The sequence below is a fragment of the Periplaneta americana genome, unplaced genomic scaffold (genome assembly GCF_040183065.1).
Source record: "Periplaneta americana isolate PAMFEO1 unplaced genomic scaffold, P.americana_PAMFEO1_priV1 scaffold_85, whole genome shotgun sequence".
Lineage (NCBI taxonomy): Eukaryota > Metazoa > Arthropoda > Insecta > Blattodea > Blattidae > Periplaneta > Periplaneta americana.
This window is the reverse complement of record NW_027185566.1, coordinates 49,208-73,003: the sequence shown is the minus strand read 5'-3', so window position 1 is coordinate 73,003 and position 23,796 is coordinate 49,208. Positions and strand designations below refer to the sequence as shown.

General features: G+C 34.8%; 2 protein-coding genes across 2 annotated transcripts; one reads left to right on the top strand and one right to left on the bottom strand.

The window, feature by feature from the left end:
- Positions 1-467: 467 nt before the first annotated feature.
- LOC138694239 (enolase-like) lies at positions 468-12,183 on the top strand. Its single transcript, XM_069817767.1, has 3 exons — positions 468-1,726; positions 9,705-9,989; positions 11,340-12,183. The coding sequence occupies exons 1-3, from the start codon at positions 468-470 to the stop codon at positions 12,181-12,183; spliced, it is 2,388 nt and encodes a 795-aa protein (XP_069673868.1).
- Positions 12,184-14,765: 2,582 nt separating this feature from the next.
- Positions 14,766-15,797, bottom strand: LOC138694238 (glyceraldehyde-3-phosphate dehydrogenase 2-like). Its single transcript, XM_069817766.1, has one exon. The coding sequence runs from the start codon at positions 15,795-15,797 to the stop codon at positions 14,766-14,768; it is 1,032 nt and encodes a 343-aa protein (XP_069673867.1).
- Between the last annotated feature and the right edge of the window lie 7,999 nt (positions 15,798-23,796).

Sequence of the window (23,796 nt, the reverse complement as noted above, 5' to 3'; positions counted from 1 at the left end):
GAGCTAGGAGTTCTTTTTTACAAAAAAGATTTTATTTTGCTGGATAAGCGAGATGGTTTTTTTTTGATAAAAGGAACACGACAAATGGAAGTGCAGGTTTTGCTCCGGAGTTTCTTTTTTTCCCTTTTGGCAATACAGAAGAAATATCCAAAGCATATCCATATAAAAATAAACCCTTAGGAGGCAAAAGTGGCAACAAAAAAAGGTGGTGGATCCAGTAAGAATGGACGCGATAGCGAGTCCAAAAGATTAGGAGTAAAAAAATTTGGAGATGAGTTTGTAAAACCAGGTCAAATTTTAGTAAGACAAAGAGGAACAAAATTCTTCCCTGGAAATAATGTAGGTCTAGGTAGGGATCATACTTTATTTGCTCTTACCGAAGGACATGTTAAATTTGAAGTCCATAGAAGAACAAAAACCAAAATTTCCGTTTATCCCGCTTAATTTTTGAGTATGGAGTGTTTTTTATGCCATACATATCTGAAATTAAAGCAAGAGAGATATTAGATTCTAGAGGAAACCCTACCATTGAAGTAGATGTAATTTTAGATGGTCATATTAAAGGAACGGCAGCTGTTCCCTCAGGAGCATCTACGGGGACTAGAGAGGCTTTGGAACTCCGAGATAAAGATTCTTCTTGGTATCAAGGAAAAAGCGTCCAAAATGCCGTTACTAATGTTATAGACATCATTGAAAACGAATTGGTGGGTTTACCCTGTGATGATCAATCGACTATTGATCATATCCTTTTACAGTTGGATGGTACTCCCACCAAATCTAAATTGGGTGCCAATGCCATTCTTGGAGTGTCATTAGCAGTAGCAAGAGCAGCAGCTCATTACTACCGTATGCCTCTGTTCAAATATTTAGGTGGGATACAGGCAAATACACTCCCCACTCCTATGGCAAATGTACTCAACGGCGGTGCTCATGCTGACAATACCGTAGACTTTCAAGAATTTATGATTATTCCTAGCTCTGCTCCTACTTTTCGTCAAGCCTTGGAGCAAACTGCCCATGTTTTTCATACCCTTAAAGGCATTTTAAAAAAACAAAACTACTCCACTTCTGTGGGAGACGAAGGTGGGTTTGCACCTAACCTCAAATCTAATGAGGAGGCTATTGTTCTGCTGTTACAGGCTATAGAAAAGGCAGGATTTAAACCTGGTTTGGATTTTCACCTAGCTCTGGATATAGCTTCTTCCGAATTTTACAATGTTGAGAAGAAAAAATATATTTTTCATAAATCTTCCGGTGAAGAACTCTCTTCTTCTGATATTGTGGCTATGTACAAAAATCTTGTAGACAAATATCCCATTATCTCTATTGAAGATGGAATGGCAGAAAATGATTGGGATGGATGGAAGTTGTTGACGGATACTTTAGCTCCAAAAGGCATTCAGCTGGTGGGAGATGATTTGTTTGTCACCAATGCGGCTATTTTACAAGAAGGTATAAATAAAGGGATAGCCAACTCCATATTGGTTAAGGTAAATCAGATTGGTTCCCTCTCTGAGACTATCCAAACTATACAATTAGCTCAAGACAACCAATACACGACAATTTCTTCTCATCGCTCAGGAGAAACAGAAGATACAACTATTGCCGACTTGGCCGTTGCACTCAATATGGGACAGATTAAAACAGGTTCTATGAGTCGATCGGATAGAATGGCAAAATATAATCAACTTCTCAGAATTGAGGAAGAGTTGGGTAGTCAAGCTCGGTATAAGGGTTTTCAAGTTTTTAAAAATCTCAAAAAATAATTATACCTCCAAGAGACCCTATTTTTAGGGTCTCTTCCAAAGGTAAAGGGCATTTCTTATATTCAGAACCTTTTTGGCTCCTCGTTTCTCCATTTCCTTTTCTAATTCATGAGCGAAGGCTTCTGTTTTAGAAAATAGATTTTGATGGGAACTCATTCCTTTTTGAAAAAAAGCTTTGAAAGGGTTAGCGGAAAATGTACTAAGATCCAAAATACCTCGATACTCCACAAATATATCGCCCTTTTTATTAAGTTTAAAAAAAGAGTCCACTCGTTTTTTAGCACAAATGGCAATAGGTTCATAAAGTAGGCAGGCATTATCTGCTACATCAATGTAAGGTCCTATTTTAAACGGTATCTTGGAAAAATACCCCATAACATGACCAATAGGCCAGATATAAATTTCCAGTTTTGAATTTTTATCTCTTTCTTTATGCAAAAACTGAATTGTCTCTCTTTCCATCTTATTAGGATACAAAAAAATAGAATAAGAGTTAGGTGTAAATTCTGGATATTTAAAATAGACTTCTTTGAGAGGGTTTACCATAAGTGCCCAAAAAATATACAGTCCCAAAAGCACTGTCATATGAAAAAGAGAAAGTCCCCCTACCTTATTGATAAAACGACTTATGGTAGACCTAGAACGAGAAATAAAAGCTGCACAAAGAATAGCTAAAATGGGATAAAGTGGGAAAAAATAATGTTGATATAGCCTTGTCCCTCCAGCAAAAGCAGAAAGGAACAAACAAAAAATAATTCCATAAAGATAAATTTCCCTTCGTTGAAAATTATTGGCTTGGAATTGGGACGACAGATGAGCCACAGGAAAAAGAAACAAAAAAGGATGTAAAAATGGCAAAAAAATTACTGCAATCCACTTAACCAAATTAAATTTAGGATAAATACGAATATAGTCCCAAGCCTTAGCAATCCAATGTAAAGAAGAGACTTCAGGATGATGATAGGCATAAGTAAATACAAGAACTACTCCCAACAAAGCCACAAAAAAGGCTCCAAAAACCCCTATAAAAATAGCTTTACGAGTTTTAAACAAAGTTTTAAGAATATCTACATAAAAACAGAATAACAATGTTAATGGAAGCCATATCCCCGTTTCTTTTGTTTTTACGGCTAACCCAACAGAAACTAAAACACCCAGATAATACCAGTATTTCTTGTCAAAATAAGCTCTTGCAAAACAAATAAAACCCATAAGAAAAAAGAGCATAAAAACCTGCTCTCCATTGGGTACCATAATTTCTGGTAGGGCTGTGGAAACCACAATAATAAAAAAAAATGCCCCCATATAAGCCGTTTCTTTAGAATACAAAAGCACCCTTGCTAAAACATATACAAGAAGCCCTTCCAAAAAAGTTAAAAAGAAAGCCATAATATGCAAAGATCGGGCAGACCAACCAAATAGATAAAAAGAAAGATCTAAAAACCAAGTATAAACCAATCCTTTATGAACAATGGGGGACCACCCCCCATTTAATCCATTACGATATAAATAGCTCACAATCATATCTGGATAATAATAGTCCACAAAAAAAGTAGATACTCTAACTAAAAAAGCTACGCCAAAAAGTATGAAAAATTTATAAGGAGAATAACAACACCGTCTGATAAAAGATAAAAAACCTTGAAACATAAAAAGCCCCCTAACCAACCCAAATACTAAACAATTTGTTTAAAAATTTGGCAAACTAATTGGTTATCTTCAGGGAGTCCCACAGTAATTCGAACACAATTTTTAAACCAAGGTTCTTTTTCTGCTGAAAAGAACTTAATTTTTATAGGAGCCGTTTTAAACACTTCTTGAGATTTCAAAAATACTTCACTAGAAAGTTCAAAAAACATAAAATTGGCGTGAGATTTATACACAGTGGCACCCATATCTCTAAAAAAATCCTCTAACTTTTCTCGTTCTTGGATAATCATTTGCGCATTATTTTGGTAGTACTCCAAAGAATTAAGAGCACATAGAGCAATTTCTGAACTCAGACGTGAAAAACCCAAATACCGATAAAGTTCTTTTTTCAAACTATCCCAACCATCCGTATAAAATCCAAATCCAATACGGAGCCCTACTAATCCAAATAATTTGGAGAATGTTCTCACAATAAGTAGCTTTGGATAAAGCTTAATATCTTCCCAATTGTAATCACTCTGAGAAAAACCAAAATAAGCTTCATCCAAGATAACAAATGTTTCTGTTTGCTTGGCTACCTCTAAAATAGCCAGTAAGTCCTGTTTATATATTACATTGCCAGTTGGATTATTAGGAGAAGCTAAAATCAGTAATTTCGGTCTTAAGTCTTGAAGCTGGTTTTTTATAGATAAAGTAGGGTAGCTATACTCACTCATCCCTTTATCTAAAACAAAAAATTCTGATTTACCCTCTCTTTCTTCCACCAATTGAGTATAGTATGCCCATCCACCTAGAGGTAAAAGAGCAGTGTCCCCTGGCTCAAGAATACTACCAATAGATTCTTTAAGAAGAGCTTCTCCACCATGAGTTAAAAAAATTTGCTCTGCTGGAACGTGAAAGACATCACTCAAACGGTAAACTAAAGGATCCACACTAGAACCATAAAAAGAAAGAATTTCGGGAGAAATATGTTTTAAATACTCTAAAACTTTTGGAGAATGAGGGTATCGGTTTTCATTTTTATCTAAAGAAATTACTGCCATATTTGGAAATCTCCCTACATTAAGGTATATTTTTTGTTAAATTCGGACTAAAAGGAGAATACCATATGACTTTTTCTAGAATCTTTCTCCTCTCACTCCTTTTGCAGTTTTGCTCCAGTCCGTCCATAGAAAATCTGGAAGGGATCCTAGACCCCTCTTTTACACAAGTCAACATCGCAAAAGCAACTACTCGAGCCACTCCTCTTAAAATAGACTTGGCTTTTAACCCAAACATTTTCTCCATCCCAGACGAAGCCTCTACTAATAAATATATGATTTCTTTTTCTATAAAACAATCTAATTTTGGAAATCCACTGTATTATCAGCATTTAAATGCATTTATATCATTATCTAACTCTGGCTCTATCAGTGAACCCGTTTACCTATACAACGGTTTGTTAATTAGAAACTGTCAAGACCCTTGTGATTCCCTATTTACAGCTATTAAAAATCAAGCAGGAAATGACTTGACCGATATTAATGCTGGGGCTACCATTACTAGAAACTCAAATGATGGATTTTTTCACCTCATCATTGAAATAGATCCCTCTCACATAGGGGAAGCTTGGGATGCTATTCACGGATTTCCAGGCTCAGAAAGGGGAATCACACAAATATTATATCCATTTTATAGAACCAAGTTTAATATCGAGAGGTAAGTTAGTATGGAAATAGAGCTGAAAAAACAAGATTATGAAGTAAAGAAAACTTTTGTTATTCCTAAATTTTTAAAAGATATCGTTTCATTAATCAATCAGTATGGTAATTTATACATTATTACCAGTTTGTGTATTATCGGTTATTTTGTCATCGGATTTTTTACAGGTTCTAAAGGTAGTGTTTTTTTGTGGGGAGCGTTATTGTCTCGTACCCCTCAGTTAGAATTTTTTCGTTTGACCACCTCCATTTTTTTACATGCCAATTTCTTCCATTTTTTAATCAACATGCTTTCTTTGTTTGCGATTGCACGGCAGCTTCAATATATTTGGACTAAACCTCAAATTTTTATTGTCTTTTTTATTTCTGGCTTTTTGGCTAACTATCTCAGTTTTTTAACTTACATCTATACTCATCAGAATATTATTGCCGTAGGGGCTTCGGGGGGACTTTTTGGTTTATTAGGAGCCATGACTGGTTTTTTTTTATTTCATCCTGGTCTTTCTTTGGCACAAAGAAGCGTTTATATACGACAACTCCTACCCATACTCATACTTAATATTTTTATTGGACTATTTGTCCCACAGATTGCATTTACAGTTCATCTATTCGGATTCCTCGTAGGGCTTGTACTCGGAGCTATTTTAGAAAAACTACCTTATAATTTTACCCATCACAGACCGTTTTTTTGGGCTTTTATTTGGTTTATTTGTTTTGTTTTCATTTTAGTTTGTTTTGTATGGGCAACCAACAATTATTCTAAAATGGCTACTTCTTTACCAGTATATTAGCATCCAGCTCTTTTAAAAAAATTTTAAGTACAGGACGAGAAAGACAGTAAACAAAAACAACTAAACTAGTAATAAAAGCACAAATAAACATGGCTTTATAACCAAAATAATCCACAATTGCCCCCAATGGGATATCGAACATAGTTCCCGTCTGAAATAAGACTACAAAAACAAGAGTAGCTTTGGCTGTTACGTAGGGGGTCTTTTGGGTAAATAATATATTCATAGTAGGATACATAACACCATGAGCTAAACCTTGCATACTCCCCACAAAAAGTAATAACCACTGGTTTGGGAAAGAATCAAATAGTATCATTGCGGCAAAACACCCTATATAAATACTGAACGCTCCTTTCACAATTAAAGAAGGTTTCCAAGAACCAAGCTGAGGAGCTAAAATGAGACGACCAAATAATCCCACAATACTAAACCCTGAGAAAAACCAAATACTAGCATTAAGACCAACAAAATGATCATAACCTGGAATAAAAGTCATCAGGCTCATCCACATAGCTCCCATTAAAATATCCAACATAATTAAGCCAGAATACCCTTTAAATAAACTATTATCCATTGCGTTATGGTTGGTTGGTTTGGTCTGTATTATTACTTTTTCCATATGAGTAGCAAATTTTTGTGCTAAACTTAAAAATATTCCCACTACCACATAATAAATAACTCCAGACAAAAACATTAAGTTCGGGTTGGGTTCATTAGATCCTAAAAAAAACATCCCAAATAAAGAAAGTTTTGGAAAAACAGCATTAGCTCCTGCTTCCGTTAATACTTTCTGTAAAATAAAGTTAGTCAAGTATGGTCCAAAAAAAGAACCTAATGAACTAGACGTGGTAAAAATACCCAATACCCCTATTCGTTGATGAACAGGAGTGTAATCCAAAAGCATAGCCGTAATATAGGTAAGAGCCACCATATAGGCTGCTCCATAAAGCATCCCAAAAATAATAAGGGAAACATAACTTTTACTAAAAGAAAGACCAGTAAAAGCAATTACTCCTACAACGCTCCCCCAAGCCACTAATTTTCTCTTGTTGATGCGATCCGCAAGTTTGTAGGTAATAACACTCAAAATAATAACCATGTATCTTGGCAAAGCAATAATAAAGGCAATAAAGGTCTTATTAGCCCCCAACAAACCCAAACTAATAGAAGAAAGAAAAATACTATTACTAGCACTAATAGCAGCTAAATTGGCAACATATAAAAGCCCAAAATAAGTCAAGAACTTTTTATCTTTCCACGCGTTCATACGATTTACCTACTATGTCAGAAAAAAATAAATATTACTTTTCTCCAATATTTTTTTAGCTTTCAGTTCCAAACTGACTATAGCATATTCGGCAGATATTCTTTTTTTCAAATACAAAGAATACTCTGGCTTATATTCTAGTTCATCCAAAATTTCCGACGGGGCATACAAAATAACTCCCTCTTGCAAGTAGCCTCTTTTAAAATTTCTTGTCCATAGCTCTAGAGATTGAACAACAAAGGCATCCGGAGGTGTTTTAGCATAATGATTCAAAATATCTAATAAATCGTGCATCCCAAAACCAAAATATAATGCTCTGTGAAATGTCCCTTGATCGATTTTAAAAACTAAAGCGGGAGAAAGGGATTCAATATCTCCAAATAAGCTAAGCATATAACTGATTTGTGGTGGGATTTGCTCCATATCTCCAATCAACTGAAAAGAAGTACTCAAAGTTAATATAGGTTTTGGAAGAGTATGATAATTATGGGAGTTCTTATAAAATCTACTCATAGAATAAAAACTTAATCCTTGAGAAGTATAAGATTGATCTAAAAGTCCTAGATAATGTAATAATTCTATTTTTTGCAGCAAAGAACGCCGGAGTTCCCTTTTATCCATATAACTTTCTAAAAGTTGTGGTTGTTGCTTTAAATAAGCTAATACAATATCTGCAAAAGAAACAAGAGAAGAAGGTAACCCTTGCACAATATTGACAATATCCTGAAGAACAGAATCTGTTTTTAGCAATTCTTGATAAGTTTCAATAAGAGACTTTTTAAAAAAAGAAAGGAAATTTTCAGATACTTTATACGTTTCATGATCCACCATTTCAAGATAATTTTTATGTTTTAAAAATTGAAGTAAAAACCATAAAAGAGATTCTTGCGGAATAATTTTGTAAAATTTCTCTAGAGATTTTTTACTCATTTCATCCTTTTTAGTTGTTTTTAACCCCTCCCGTTGAACTTGAAGAACTAACCGTGCTAAATCGTTAATTACCTGAGTTTGAAAACTCCGAGTTTGCACAATATTATAATCTTTTCTACCAGAAGTGCTAAAATGAAGTGTATAACATAAATAAGATTTAGGTTGAAGAGGATTCTTGGTGGAAATTAAAAATGTCTGTTTCAAAAAATCTCCTTCCTGCAAGTACCGCAACATGTCTGGAACAAAACTTTGTTCTAAAATATTTTGAGGGACATAAAATCCATACGAATAAAAAAAGTGAACGATCTCATCTGGGATATCTGATGATAAAATTTGAGATGTCAATACATCAATCTTGCTCAATGCCTGTTCAAATGAAGAAAAAGATTTAACTTTCTCTTCCTGAGATAAAAATTCTCGAATTTCCTCAAACATATAAAGTTTAGATATCATTTTCAGATGAGTGATATTGAGCCTAAGCGTACATAAACAAAGTTTTTCCAATCTTTCTACACTTTGTTTTACAGTCTCCTCTTCTATCCCTATTGTGAGTTGATAAATATCTACTCCATCCTTTAAAAACACGGACATTAATAGATATAAATCTAACGGTTCCAAGGACAGTAAGACGGTATCCCAATGTTGTTGAAAAAGTTCTAAATATTCTATAGTTAGTCGATTTTTTGGAATAGATTTCTTATCGTAGTTGAGAAGGAATTGTCGTAAGGAACCCTCTCGAATTTCTGATAGCTCAATTAACTTCATTTCTATTCCTTATTTCTGGCTCAAGGTATTAAATTTAATTCTCAGTGTTAGTAAAAAAAAGGATTTTATGGTTTATGAAATATTTATTTTTAGATGTAGAAACCACTGGAATTAATCCATATGAGCATTCCATAATACAAATTGCCGCCCTAGTACAAATAGATGATGTTATACAAGATAAAATTATACTCGATGTGGCTCCTATACCTGATTCTAAAATAGATGCAGAAGCTTTAAATGTTACTGGAAAAACTGTAGAAGAAATACAAAACTACCCTTCAGCACTTACACAACTGGAGGTATTAACCCAATTTTTGCAGAATTATATTGGGCAATATGACAAAAAAGATAAATTTTTCTTTTTAGCCTACAACGCTCCTTTTGATTTTGATTTTATGAGAGCATTCTTTATAAGACAAGGTAATAAATTTTTTGGTAGTTACTTTTGGAATCCAGCCATTGATATTATGACATTAGCTATGGATTTTTTGAAGGAAAAACGAGCCGAAATGGCAAATTTTAGGTTATCAACAGTTGCAGATATACTCGGTATTTATGTTGATAATCAAAAACTTCACGATGCTTATTACGACATTCTTTTAAGTTATGAGATCTATAAAAAAGTTTCTTTCGCATCTCTATCCAGTTCTCCCTCTCTCACAATTCCAAAAGCCCCATCCACAAAAGTACCAGAACAAGAATTTAAGGACTCTCTCTTCTAGAATTTCAAGAGAAAAACCTTGTATTTTTGGAGTTTTTAACTAAATTTAAGGAATGTAAATGTAGGAAAAATTATGGTTTTAGATATCACACACTATGGAAATCCTATTCTCAGGAAAAAGACAAAAACCGTGACCGTTTTTGATGAAGAACTTAAGAACTTATGTCAAAATATGATAGAAACAATGAAATCTGCCAACGGAGTAGGTATAGCTGCTCCACAAGTAGGTGTGGATTACCAAATATTTATTGCCGACCCCACCCCAGAAGAAGAAGAGGAAAATAAACAGCCCCCTCTTATTGTTATCAATCCAGTACTCACCCCATTAACTAATGAAAAAACGGAAATCGCTAAAGAAGGTTGTCTATCTATTCCTGATTTGTATGCTAATGTAAAGAGGTATAAAAAAGTTCTACTCAAAGCCGTAGACGAAAACAATCAGCCCTTTGAAATAGTGGCAGAAGATTGGATTGCGAGAATCATTCAACATGAATTTGACCATTTACACGGAATTTTATTTACAGACAAAGTCTTAGCTACTGAAAGAAAGCAAGTTGACGAATTTTTGCAAGATTTTAGGAAAAAACATGCTTAAAACCATTTTTTTGGGTAATTCCGATTTTTGTATCCCCACATTACGAGTGTTGAATAATATGACTCAAGTACTTACAATTATTACAGGTCTAGATAAAGAGCTGACCCACCGCTCTAAGTCTATACAAAAACCACTCCCCAAAATTTATGGAGAAGAAAATAACATCCCTATTTTGCAACCCAAAATAATAAAAGATCCTAAATTTTTAACTCAGATACAACATTTAACACCAGATCTTATGATTGTTATTTCTTACGGAAAAATACTCCCTTCCGAATTTTTTAACATAGCCTCACTAGGAACATTTAATCTTCATGCATCCTTATTACCCGCTTATCGTGGTGCTTCTCCTATACAAGAAGCACTACTTCGCAATGACACAGAAACGGGCATTACACTCCAAAAAATTAACGAAAAAATGGATGACGGAAATATCCACTGGATAAAAAAACATCTTATCTCTCCTCATATCCTTTACCCAGCACTCCGTTCAGAATTGGCAGAACTAGCAGCACAAACCCTCCAAGAATTCTTGGAAGACTACCAAAAAACTGGTAAAATTTCTGGAGCTCGACCTCAGGTCGGGACACCTTCATTTTGTGGAAAAATAAAAAAAGAAGACGGTTTTATAGATTTTCGCCGACATTCTGCTCAAGAGATCTACAATAAATTTCGAGCTTTTTATACTTGGCCTCAAGTTTTTTTTGCGTATAAAGGTAAAATGATCAAACTAGAAGATATTCAGGTTGTTCCTTCCACTAAAATTGATATATCTCCTGCTGGATCCGTTGTACAGGCTAATAAAGAAGCTCTTATTGTAAAAACATCTGACGGTTATCTCAAAATACTCCAAGTCAAGCCACAAAATAAAAATACTCAAGATTATATTTCGTTCATCAATGGTTATCAGATAAAACAAGGAGATTTATTATGTTAAACTACATCTACAAAGTTTGGAACAAGTTTCGCTACCTTTTTACAAAACCAATAGAAAAATTTGCAATACGCCCTATATTTGGAAATATAACTCATTCTTTTAGAGAGTTAAAAACTTTTTTAAAAACCTATCCTCGATATTTTTGGATGATTTTCATCACTGCTATTTCTCCAGTGATAATTGCACTTATTTTATTCTTACTTTTAACCACAACCAGACCATCATTAACAGTGCCTCAGTTAGAAGGATTATCTCTTATTGATGCTGCTGGGATTATTCAAGACCAAAAATTTAATATTACCATTGTCCCAGAAAACTCTGACCAATATCCACAAAATTTTATTATTAAACAGGATATTGCTGCTGGCAGAAAAATAAAGGAAGGACGCACTTTATTACTTTATGTGAGTAACGGTAATGCCAGTACTACTTTTCCTTCTCTTGTGGGGAGTAATGTGTACACAATACAGTCCAACCTACAAAAACAACCTAATATTACTAAGGCTATCAATATTAGAAATATCACTTGGCAAGATAGCACCAAACCATTTGGTGAAATTTTAGCTCAAACCCCACAATCTGGTGATTACAGAAACTTCCCCATCATGACCGACCTTGTTGTCAGTAATGGTTCTGGATATAGTATTCCTGCTTTAGTGGGTCAATATGCCACCCAAGCCTATTACCAAATCAACAATTTAGGTTTAACTCCTCATTTAGTTTTTGAAACTACTCAAGATATGTCCCTAGATGGAAAAGTCATCAGACAAAATCCTGCGCCTAAGACTCCCGTTACTCCTAACATTAGTGTTCAACTAGTTATTGCAAAAGCTCAAGAAAATGTTCATTATTTTGAATATCAAGTAGAACCAGAATTGGCCAATAAAACTATCGCTTTAATTTTGAATGATACAAGAGGAAGAAAAATTCTTTTTTTAGGTACAGTACAACTAGGAGATAGTATTGTAAGCTCCAGCCCAGTTGTTGGATCTTGGAAAGCCGGAATTTATATTTATCAAGGAGAAAATGACAAAATTCTTTATAAGGATCTCACCACATGATTGCTCCTTCTATTTTATCTAGCAATTTTGCGACCTTAAAGGATAGTTTTTCTAGTTGGCAAAAAAACGGAGTAGAGATATTACATTTTGATGTCATGGATAATCATTTTGTGCCTAATTTAACTTTTGGTCATAAATTTATTCAAGATTTAAGAGAATGGACGACTCTTCCATTTGATGTCCATTTGATGATCACTGACCCCGCACAGTTTGTTCCACTTTATGTACAGGCTGGGGCAAATTATATTTCTGCCCATATAGAAGCCTTTTCAAGTACACAAGAACTCCATGATACTATAGAATATCTTCATCAACATCAAATTTTATTTGGTTTGGCACTTAAACCTCAAAATAATCTCTCTATGATCCAAGAATTTCTACCTTATTTGGACTATGTTTTAGTCATGACAGTAGAACCTGGTTTTGGCGGTCAAACATTGATTCCACAGACTTTGAACAAAATTCAACAATTGAATTCGTATCGTCAGACACATCAGCTACATTTTAAAATAGAAGCAGATGGAGGAATCAATCCAGACAATATGACTCATCTTGTGGACTTGGGTACGGATATTCTGGTAATGGGATCCGCTTTTTTTAAAAGTAACAATCCTTTTGAAATATTAAATCAATATCAAGAATATAAAGACAGAGGTTAACTCATGGAATATAAAAATCTGAAGGCAATTGCTTTTGATTTAGATGGAACTCTCTATTCTTCCGAAACAATGATCGCCAGATCCTATTTGGCGTCTTTGCAAGATTTAAAAAAGAAATTTAAACTCTCTTTTTCTATTCCTAGTTCATCGGATGTCATCAAATTGATTGGATTGCCAGGCAATTTACTGTATCAAGCACTAGTACCTTCTGAAATATGCTCTTATTATGAAGATTTTAAAAAAATTAATTCTGAAAGAATGAGCGAAGCCGTAAAAAATCACAAAGGAGAACTCATGGAAGGCGTTCCAGAGCTTTTTGATTATCTGCACTCAAAAAAAATTGTTTCTTGTATGGCTTCTAACGGATCACTTAAATATTTAAACAATATCATCAATACTTATCATCTCCGTTTTTATAATCCTATCATTTCATTAAATAATACTAGAATTCAAACAAAATCAGACATTCTGGCGGAGTACTTGCTGTTATTGGGTATAAAACCAAAAGAAATGTTGATGATTGGAGACAGATACATAGACCTAGAAGCAGCAAAAACTAACCAAATCTTCTTTATTGGTCTCAAATCTGGAGTTGGTTATACTATGGATCCCAAAGAACTAGAGAATGCTGATCTTATCTTAGATGATATCTCAGCACTCCACCAATTTTTAAAAACCCAAATAGAAACCTAATTCGCTTTTAACGGGATCGCAAGAATTCCTGGTAACTTAATTCCTTCTAGAAGCTCCAAAAGAGCCCCTCCACCCGTCGACATATGGCTTACAAGCTTGTCAATATGATATTGTTTGGCCGCCATTGCAGATTCTCCGCCACCTATTAAGGTCAGTACATCTGGAACTGTGGCTATATCTTCAATAGCTAGTGCAATAGCTCTTGTCCCTTCATCTAACGGTGGAACTTCAAAAACTCCAACAGGTCCATTCCAAAAAATAGTTTTGGAATTTTTAATAATTTCCGTAAACATTTCTTGAGATTGGACTCCAATATCCAGCCCCATCATATCTTCTGGAATTCCGTCTTGAACACTGACGGTTTGAGTAAAAACTCCTTGTTTTATCTCTTTGGCACAAACAATATCTACTGGGAAATGGAGTTGTGCGGATCGATTTTTAGATTGTTCTAAAATATCCTTAGCAATAGAGAGAGTTTCTTCTTCATATAAAGATTTACCAATTTTATACCCCATAGCTTTGAGAAAAGTGAATACCATACCACCACCTATTAAAATATGGTCAGAATATTCCATCAAACCTTTCAAAAGATTAATTTTTGTGGAAGTTTTCCCTCCTGCTAAAATCACCGTTAATGGTTTTTTAGCTCGATGGACTAATTGATCCACATATTCTAGTTCTTTTAAAGGTAATAAGCCCAAACCAGAAGGTACATATTGAGTAATGCCAGCTGTAGAAGCATGAGAACGATGCATCGTTCCAAAAGCGTCGTTTAAGTAAATATCACACAAGTTTGCTAGTTGTTTAGAAAACTCAGGATCATTTTTCGTTTCCTCTGGATAAAACCTAATATTCTCTAACAATGCAACTCCCCCTTGTGGTAGCATTTCTAGTCGTTTTTTTAAGTCAGAAGAACCTATTTTATCCCGCACAAAAAGAACTGAGCGTCCTAATAGTTCTGACAATTTTTTGGCTACAGGTTGAAGAGATTTATCTTCCTCCCAACCTTGAGGTCTTTTAAAATGGCTAACCAGAACAACCTGACCACCCTTTTGTAGAACATACTGAATAGTAGGCAAAGATTCTCTTATTCTGACATCATCTAACACTTCTCCATCAGCAGAAAGCGGTACATTAAAGTCAACACGAATACAAACAGTCTTTTCAAAAAAATCAAAATCGTAAATGGTATAGCGGTTCTGAATATAGCTAAAATCCGTCATAATAGACCTACAAAGTTTTAGAAATTTGTTTTGCCAAATCTAATACTCTGTTGGAATAACCCCACTCATTATCGTACCATCCTACGACACGAATATGAGTTCCATCAGCAGGAATAACTTGTGTCAACAAACTATCAAAAATAACAGAATGAGTATTACCAATAATATCAGAAGAAACAATAGGATCCGTTTGATATTCCATAATTCCTTTTAAAGGACCTTCTGCTGCCTTTTTGAATGCAGCATTGATTTCTTCTAATGTGGTGATTTTTTTTAGTTTACAAGTAAAATCAGTCAATGACCCATCTGGTACAGGGACACGAGTAGCATACCCTGTCAGTTTTCCTTTTAAGGAAGGATAAATCTTTTCAATAGCATTGGTAGCTCCTGTAGTAGTAGGGATAATAGAAACTGCAGCACTACGAGCTCTTCTTAAATCTTTATGAGGGGCATCCACAATATTTTGATCCCTAGTATAAGCATGAATAGTCAACAAAAAACCAGAATCTATACCAAAATTTTCCTCTAGCACTTTTACCATAGGTGCTAAACAATTAGTTGTGCAGGAAACATTAGAATAAATATGTTTATCTGCTGAAATGTCGGCATCATTAACACCTATAACAATATTAGCATCTACCGTATCTTTAGAAGGAGCAGTAATAATAACTTTTCTAGCTCCGCCATCAATGTGTTTTTGAGCATCCGCACGAGTTAAAAAAGCTCCTGTAGACTCAATCACAATATCCACTCCCAGAGATTTCCAGTCTTGATCTTCTAGATTTCTCACAGCTAAAAGTTGAATAGATTTTCCATTGACAACAAGTTTATCTCCATCTATTTTCACACTTCCTTTAAAAGTGCGATGTACAGAATCGTACTTAAATAAATGAGCCAAAGTGTCATAATTCTTAGAATTATTCACAGCAACAAGATCTATGGTATCCTGATACTCATCATATCTCTCAAAATAAGCACGAGCAACATTTCGTCCAATCCTTCCAAATCCATTAATGGCTATTTTAACTTTATTTGACATAAACTATCCCCAAAAAATAATAGAAAAGATACTATAAAATAGAGTTAAAAAAAAGTTCCCTCCCCAAAACAGGAGGGAAACAGTTATTTGGCTGCTTTTTGTCTTGCAAAAAATCCAGTTCCAGAAGGAACAATTTGACCAATAATAATATTCTCTTTCAGACCTACTAAATTATCCTCAGCTCCTTTAATAGAAGCTTGTGTAAGAATTCTCGTAGTTTCTTGGAAAGAAGCTGCCGCAATAAAGCTATCTGTATGTAAGGCAGCCTTAGTAATCCCCATTAAAACAGGTCTAAATTTAGCTGGGGCACCACCTTCCATAACAATCTGTCTATTTAGATCTGCCAGTTTGAAACGATCTATCTTTTGATTCAAAATCAGACCCGTATCGCCTGATTCTGTGATTTCCACCTTAGAGAGCATATTTCGAATAATAACACCAATATGTTTATCATTAATACGAACTCCCTGTTCACGATAAACCTCTTGAATTCTATCCAAAAGGAAAGCGGTTACCGCTTTAATTCCCATAATTCTCAACACATCGTGAGGATTCTTTTCTCCACTACAGAGTTGTTGTCCTTTTTTCACTCTCTCTCCATCTCTCACATAGAGATTATGGTTGGTTGGAATAGAGTATTTGACCCGCTTGGTTTTACCCTCTTCCTTATCTTCATACTCTAGGGCAAAAACATATTTCCCTTTAGATTTTTCTCTAAAAGAAATAACTCCATCTTCTTTGGCAAGATAATTGTGGTGTTTTGGAACTCTGGCTTCAAAAAGCTCCGTAATTTTAGGAAGACCACCAGTAATATCTTTAACACGAATTTGACTTCCCGCTACACGAGCAATAATATCTCCTGCTTTAACCTCTTTACCCTCTTCTGCTAAAAGCATACAGTTTACAGGAAGTAGATAAGATTTTCTATGACCATCTTTTGATTGAATGACCAACTGAGGGAAAAGGTCTTGTTCTTTAGTTTCTTGAATAAATTTTTGAGCTTTCTTTCCTGCTTCTTTAATTACACGGAGTGTCACACCCATAATAATATCTTCATATTGAACTACACCATCTGTTTCGGCAATAATTAAATCACTATTGGGTTCAACTTCGGCAATTTCTTCATCTTTTTCTACTAATTGCCCCTGATGGACAAAAATAATACTACCTATTTTTAAATCAATTGAGTTTTTTTCACCTAAGAGATAAACATTTTTATCAACAATAGCAATATAGGCGGTATGCTGAGCTAAAATTTCATTTCCCTCTTTATCTATACCCAAAATATCTTCAGGAAAGACAGCATCTCCATCTTGAATATTGAGAGACTTAATATGAGTATGAGGAATTTTTTTGAGAATTCCACTTACAGTAATAGCTCCATTTCTGGTAAGAATCTTAAACCCATCCACTCTCTCTACAAAACTCTCTGGTAAAGAATCTACTAATACAGGATAGTTGAGAGTAATTTTATTAGCAGCACCCCCCCCCATAGAAGCAACCCCTCCCACATGGAAAGTTCTCATAGTCAACTGTGTTCCAGGCTGTCCAATAGATTGAGCAGCAATAATCCCTACCGCTTCCCCAATTTCTACCGTTTTTCCTGTAGCGAGATTTCGTCCATAACACCGAACACAGATCCCTGTACTAGCAACACATCCCAAAACAGCCCTAATAAAAACCTGTTTAATTCCAACTCGTTCAATTTCCTTAGCTATTTCTGCAGTAATTTCTTGACTCTTTCCAAGAATAACTTTTCCCGTTCTAGGATGTTTTATATCCTCTAGAGAATAACGTCCAATAATTCTTTCGGAAAGACTTTCGATAATTCTCTCGTCTCCAGCTTGTTTAATGGCCTCTACTGGTAAACCCTCTTTAGTTTCACAGTCTTCCATAGAAATAACCAAGTTCTGTGCTACATCTACAAGTTTTCTTGTCAAATAACCCGCATCAGCAGTTTTTAACGCAGTATCGGCAAGTCCTTTTCTAGCTCCGTGAGTAGAATTAAAATATTCCAACATATTTAAGCCTTCTTTAAAGTTAGATTTAATAGGAACATCTATAATCTCTCCACTAGGTTTGGCCATAAGACCACGCATACCAGCTAACTGTCTGATTTGCTCTTTAGATCCACGTGCTCCTGAATCTGCCATCATAAATACAGGATTAAAACCATCTCTATCTTTTTGAAGAAGATCAAACATAATATTTTTTATTTTATTATTCACCTCATTCCATTTTTCAAGAACTCGGTTATACCTTTCTTGTTTGGACAAAATTCCTTCTCGGAAAGATTTTTCAACCTTAGTTACTTCTTGATCAGCTTCCTCTATCAACTTATGTTTCTCTGCCGGAATGATAATATCATCAATACCAATAGAAACTCCATAACGAGTAGAATATTCGTAGCCGATTTCTTTAATACCATCTAAACACTCTACCGCTTCTCCGGCACCATGCTTTTGAATTAGATCACTAATAATAGCACGAATTTTTTTATCGTCTACTACCTCGTTCATAAATTCGTAACTTTCTGGAAATTTATCATTAAGAATCAATCTCCCCAATGTAGTTTCTCTCCACTTATCCTTATAAAAGACTCTGATTTGAGCATGAAGATCTAAATATCCAAAATCATAGGCACGGTAAGCCTCATTAAAATCGGAAAAAACTTTACCTTCTCCTTTAGCTCCTGGCTTAATTTTTGTAAGAATATAAAGACCAAGTAACATATCTTGAGTAGGAGTTACAATAGGATTCCCATTGGCTGGATCTAACAAATTTTTGGAAGAAAGCATCAACATCCAACACTCTATCTGTGCTTCTACGGATAAAGGGACATGAATCGCCATCTGATCACCATCAAAGTCCGCATTATACCCCTTACATACTAATGGATGTAGTTGAATTGCTTTTCCTTCAATAAGAACAACAGAGAATGCTTGGATCCCTAAACGGTGAAGAGTAGGAGCACGGTTTAACAAAACCAATCGACCTTGAATAACTTTTTCTAAAACACTCCAAACTCTCGGATCTTGACTTTCAATTAATCTTTTTGCATCCTTAACATGAATAGCAAATCCTAAATTTTTCAATTCTCTTACCAAAAAAGGTCTAAAAAGCTCTAATGCCATAGTTTTAGGCACTCCACACTGGTAAAGTTTAAGCTTAGGACCGACAACAATAACAGAACGACCAGAATAATCGACCCTCTTTCCCAAAAGATTTTGTCTGAATCGACCTTGTTTTCCCTTAAAAAGATCAGATAAAGATTTCAGAGGTCGGTTATTGTTGACCTTAAGAGTCTTTTTACTTCTAGAATTATCCAAAAGACCATCCACTGCCTCTTGCAACATTCTTTTTTCATTTCTTAAGATGATCTCTGGGGCATTTCTTTGTTTGAGTTTAATAAGTCTGTTATTTCTATTGATAACTCTCCTATAAAGATCATTCAAGTCACTCGTTGCAAAACGCCCTCCATCTAATTGAATCATAGGACGAAGTTCTGGTGGTATCACTGGTAATTTGCTTAAAATCATCCACTCTGGTCGGTTTCCAGAAGTATAAAAATCATTCAGTAGTTCTAAGCGTTTTAAGTCTTTTGGATAAGGATCCTTATTTTTTCTTCTTCTATCTTCAATTTTTTCTTTCACTAAATTGATCTCTTTTTCCAAATCCATTTTTACTAGAATATCTCTGAGAGCTTGAGCCCCCATCCCAATTTTATAACTATTATCAGAATATTTTTCCTGGACTTTATAGTACTGCTCATCTGTTAACACTTCTCTTTCCTTAAGATCCGTATCTCCGGCTTCCACAACAATCCATTTCTCATAAAATAAAATATTTTTCAATTCTATAGATGTAATCCCTAGCATTAATGCAATACGACAAGGATTGACACGATAAAACCAGATATGTGCCACAGGAACAGCAAGCTCAATATGTCCTAATCTTTCCCTTCTAACACGAGATGAAGTAACGGTAACTTTACATTTATCACAAGTTACTCCCTCGTAAGTTCTGGATTTATATTTTCCACAAGCACATTCGTAATCTTTAGAAGGACCAAAAATTTGTTCACAAAAAAGTCCTCCTTTTTCAGGCTTAAAAGTTCTATAATTAACCGTTTCTGCTTTATCAACTACTCCATAAGACCATTCTCGAACAATCTTTTCTGGAGAAGCCAAAACCACTTTAATTTTTTTGATATCACTAATTTCAAATTTCTTTTTGTTTTCATTAACAACTGACATTTGTTCCTCTTTAAATAATGGTATTGACTTCGCTAGTTTCTTTTTGTTTAAATTTAATCTGTCCTTCATCTGAATGGATTTGCAAGTCAATTGCTAAACCCCTTAGTTCTTGAACAATAACATTGAAAGATTCTGGTAAAGCAGGTTCTAGTGCACAATAACCAGAAATAATACTTTCATAAATCTTAGCTCGTCCATCAATATCATCAGATTTTACAGTTAACAATTCTTGGAGAGTATACGCAGCACCATAAGTTTCAAATGCCCAAACTTCCATTTCTCCAACTCTTTGTCCACCAAATTGAGATTTTCCGCCTAGTGGTTGCTGAATAATTAAAGAATACGGACCTGTACTTCGGGCATGCATCTTATCATCAACCATATGATTGAGCTTCAACATATACATATAACCTACAGAGACTTTATCTTGCAAAACCTCTCCAGTTTTACCGTCTCTCAATACAGCTTTACCATCTTTTGTTAGTCCAACTTCTTCTAAAAGAGTCTGAACTTGTTCTACGGTGGCTCCTTCAAAAATCGGAGTGGCATATTTCACGCCCTTTTTAGCCGCTACATGTCCTAATAAAAGCTCTAGAATTTGTCCAATATTCATACGAGATGGAACACCCAAAGGGTTGAGCACAATATCAACTGGAGTACCGTCTGGTAAAAATGGCATATCTTCTTGTGGAAGCACAACAGAAACAACTCCCTTATTTCCGTGTCGTCCAGCTAGTTTGTCTCCAACTTTGACTTTTCTTTTTTGAGCGACAAAAACTTTCACCAATTTCTCAACCCCTGGTGAAATATCCTGCATATCCGCTCTGTCAAAAACCTGAGTTTTAATCACAACACCTTCTACGCCATAAGGCACCCTTAAAGAAGTATCTTTGACATCCCTTGCTTTATCTCCAAAAATAGCATAGAGTAATTTATACTCTGGAGTGACTTCTTTTTGATTTTTGGGGGTCACTCGTCCTACCAAAATATCTCTAGGTCCTACATAAGTTCCTGTTTGGATAATTCCCTCTTCGTCTAGATTTTTTAAAGCATCGCTATTGACATGAGGAATTGCAGAGGTAATTTGTTCCACACCTTGCTTGGTATTTCTCGCCTCTACAGTAAATTCTTTAATGGTAATACTGGTAAAAATATCTTCTTTTACCAGTCTTTCAGAAAGCACAATCGCATCTTCAAAGTTATACCCTTTCCAAGGCATAAAAGCCAAAAGAACATTTTGTCCAATAGCAAGTTCTTTATTTTCTACAGAAGGTCCATCACTTAAAAGTTGATTTTTAACAACTTTATCTCCAACCTTAACAATTGGTCTTTGGTTAAAACAAGTATTTTGATTCGTTTTTCTTAACTTAATAAGTGGATACTCTCTCAATTTCTTTGTTTTCTCGCCTTCTATCACAACCTTACTGTTATCCACAGCGACTACTGTCCCATTTTCCTCTGCTGTCGCACAAACTCTAGAATAATAAGCAACTGTCTCTTCAATACCTGTTCCTACTAACGGGGCTTCCGCCTTAAGTAGGGGCACTGCCTGACGTTGCATATTGGATCCCATAAGAGCTCGGTTCGCATCATCATGCTCCAAAAATGGGATAAGACCAGTTGACACACTAAAAATTTGTTTTGGAGAAATATCAATATAATTGACCTTTTCCGCCTCTACAAGCATGGTATCACCCATATAACGACAAACAACTAAAGAATCCAATATCTTCCCTTGAGAATCCGTCTTGATATCTAGCTGAGCTATATATTTTCCATCTTCCTCTATGGCCATCATATACTCAATTTTATCCGTGAGAACTCCGTTCTCCACTTTTCTATAAGGAGTAGTTAAAAACCCTTTAGCATTGACACGTGTATAAGTACCTAAAGAAAGAATAAGTCCAATATTCTGTCCTTCTGGAGTCTCAATAGGACAAAGTCTCCCATAATGAGTATAATGAACATCTCGAACTTCAAATCCTGCTCTTTCTCGTGCCAATCCACCTTTTCCTAAAGCAGAAATTCTCCTCATATGTGTTAAACTAGAAAGGGGGTTAATTTGTTCCATAAACTGAGAGAGGGGATTCGTTCCAAAAAATTCTTTAACCGTACCCGTAATATACTTGGTACTAATAAGCTTTTGAGGATTGAGTGCTTCATCATCGCCATAAGTCATTCTCTCAATAATAGTTCTTTCCATACGAGCAATACCAATTTTGATCTGATTCACCAATAATTCACCAACACCTCTAATTCTTCTATTGCCCAAATGTTCTAAATCGTCCGTCCCACGATCTTCACCTAAAATAGAAAGAAAATATTTAATAACCTGTACAATATCCTTAATTCTTAAACTTCTCTCTTCTGTCTCATTTGCATTTTGGTAAAGTTTTAAATTCAATTTATAGCGTCCCACATCACCCAAATCGTAATTTTTGACATCATAAAACAAAGTTTGAATATCCCTGACAACAACATCCAAAGACGCCATGGAATTCCCTGGTCTAATAACAGAATAAAGCCGATAAACTGCCTCTTCATAATCTTGGATATCGTCTTTTTGAAGTGTGTTTAAAATGACTTGACCCTGTTTATTATTTTCTGAGTCTAAAATCTTTATTTTTTTAAACCCTAATTTTTTCAGTTGTTCCAAGTCTGCTAAAGAAAGAACATATCCCGCTTCAAGTGCAAAATTCTCACCTTTAGAAAGATTCTCACCCAGAATTACAGGTCTATCTGGATCTACAAAAAGATCCCCCAAATTAGATTGAGAAAGAGAAAGATCTGTGGTTTCGAAAAAAAGATTAAGAATTTCTTCATCGGACTTAAATCCAAAAGCTCTTAAAAAAGTGGTTAACAAAATTCTTTTCTTTCTATCAATACGAACAAAAACAATATCTTTTTTATCATCAATCTCAAATTCAATCCAAGAACCTTTGGATGGAATGATTTTTGCAACATAAAGATCTAAGATTTCATTATAACTAAACAAAACACCAGGAGTTCGATAAATTTGATTAATAATTGTTCTTTCTACACCATTAAAAATAAAATATCCGCCTCTAGTAAGAGCTGGTACTTTACAAAAACTAATAGCTTTTTCCCGTATTTCGCGAGTATCCTTGAGCGTTACTTTAAATTTAGCTTTAATTCCATATTCATATGTCAAACCTTTATCTACACACTCATCTTCGGAAAACGCAGACTCCTCTACTTCATAAGAAATATAGTCTAGCTCCACTTTACCGTTGGTAGAAGAAATCGGAAAGCTACTTTTTAATAATCCTTCTAGCCCTTTATCTGGATCTCTTTCTTCTGATTTCAAGTTTTTTTGTAGAAATTCCTCGTAAGATTTTACTTGGATTTCAAGAAGATCTGGAATTTCCAAATCTAAACTTTGGTTTTTTCCTTTGAAGTTCATCACTTCTCTAGTTTTTATATTTTTGACGTCAACCACATTAACCCCTTTCATTAAAAGATACTAGAGGGGATAAACCCTCTAGCTTATATTTACTCCCACAAATTTGAGAAACTAACTTTTATTTAAAGATTAACCAAGTTCTACGACTGCTCCTGCTTCTTCTAGAGATTTTTTAGCTGCCTCTGCTTTTTCTTTATCGGCACTTTCTAAAACCTTACCTCCGCCGTCCACTAGATCTTTAGCTTCCTTAAGACCTAAAGAAGTAAGCTCTCTAACAACTTTAATAACACTAATTTTGTTAGATCCACCACTTTTTAAT

Coding starts and splice junctions, on each gene's coding strand:
- LOC138694238 (XM_069817766.1), bottom strand. CDS start 15,797: ATGTCAAATAAAGTTAAAATAGCCATTAATGGATTTGGAAGGATTGGA.
- LOC138694239 (XM_069817767.1), top strand. CDS start 468: ATGCCATACATATCTGAAATTAAAGCAAGAGAGATATTAGATTCTAGA. Junction 1,727..9,704: donor GAGTTGGGTAGTCAAGCTCG/GTATAAGGGTTT, acceptor TCCTATTCTCAG/GAAAAAGACAAAAACCGTGA. Junction 9,990..11,339: donor TTGTATGCTAATGTAAAGAG/GTATAAAAAAGT, acceptor AACCACAACCAG/ACCATCATTAACAGTGCCTC.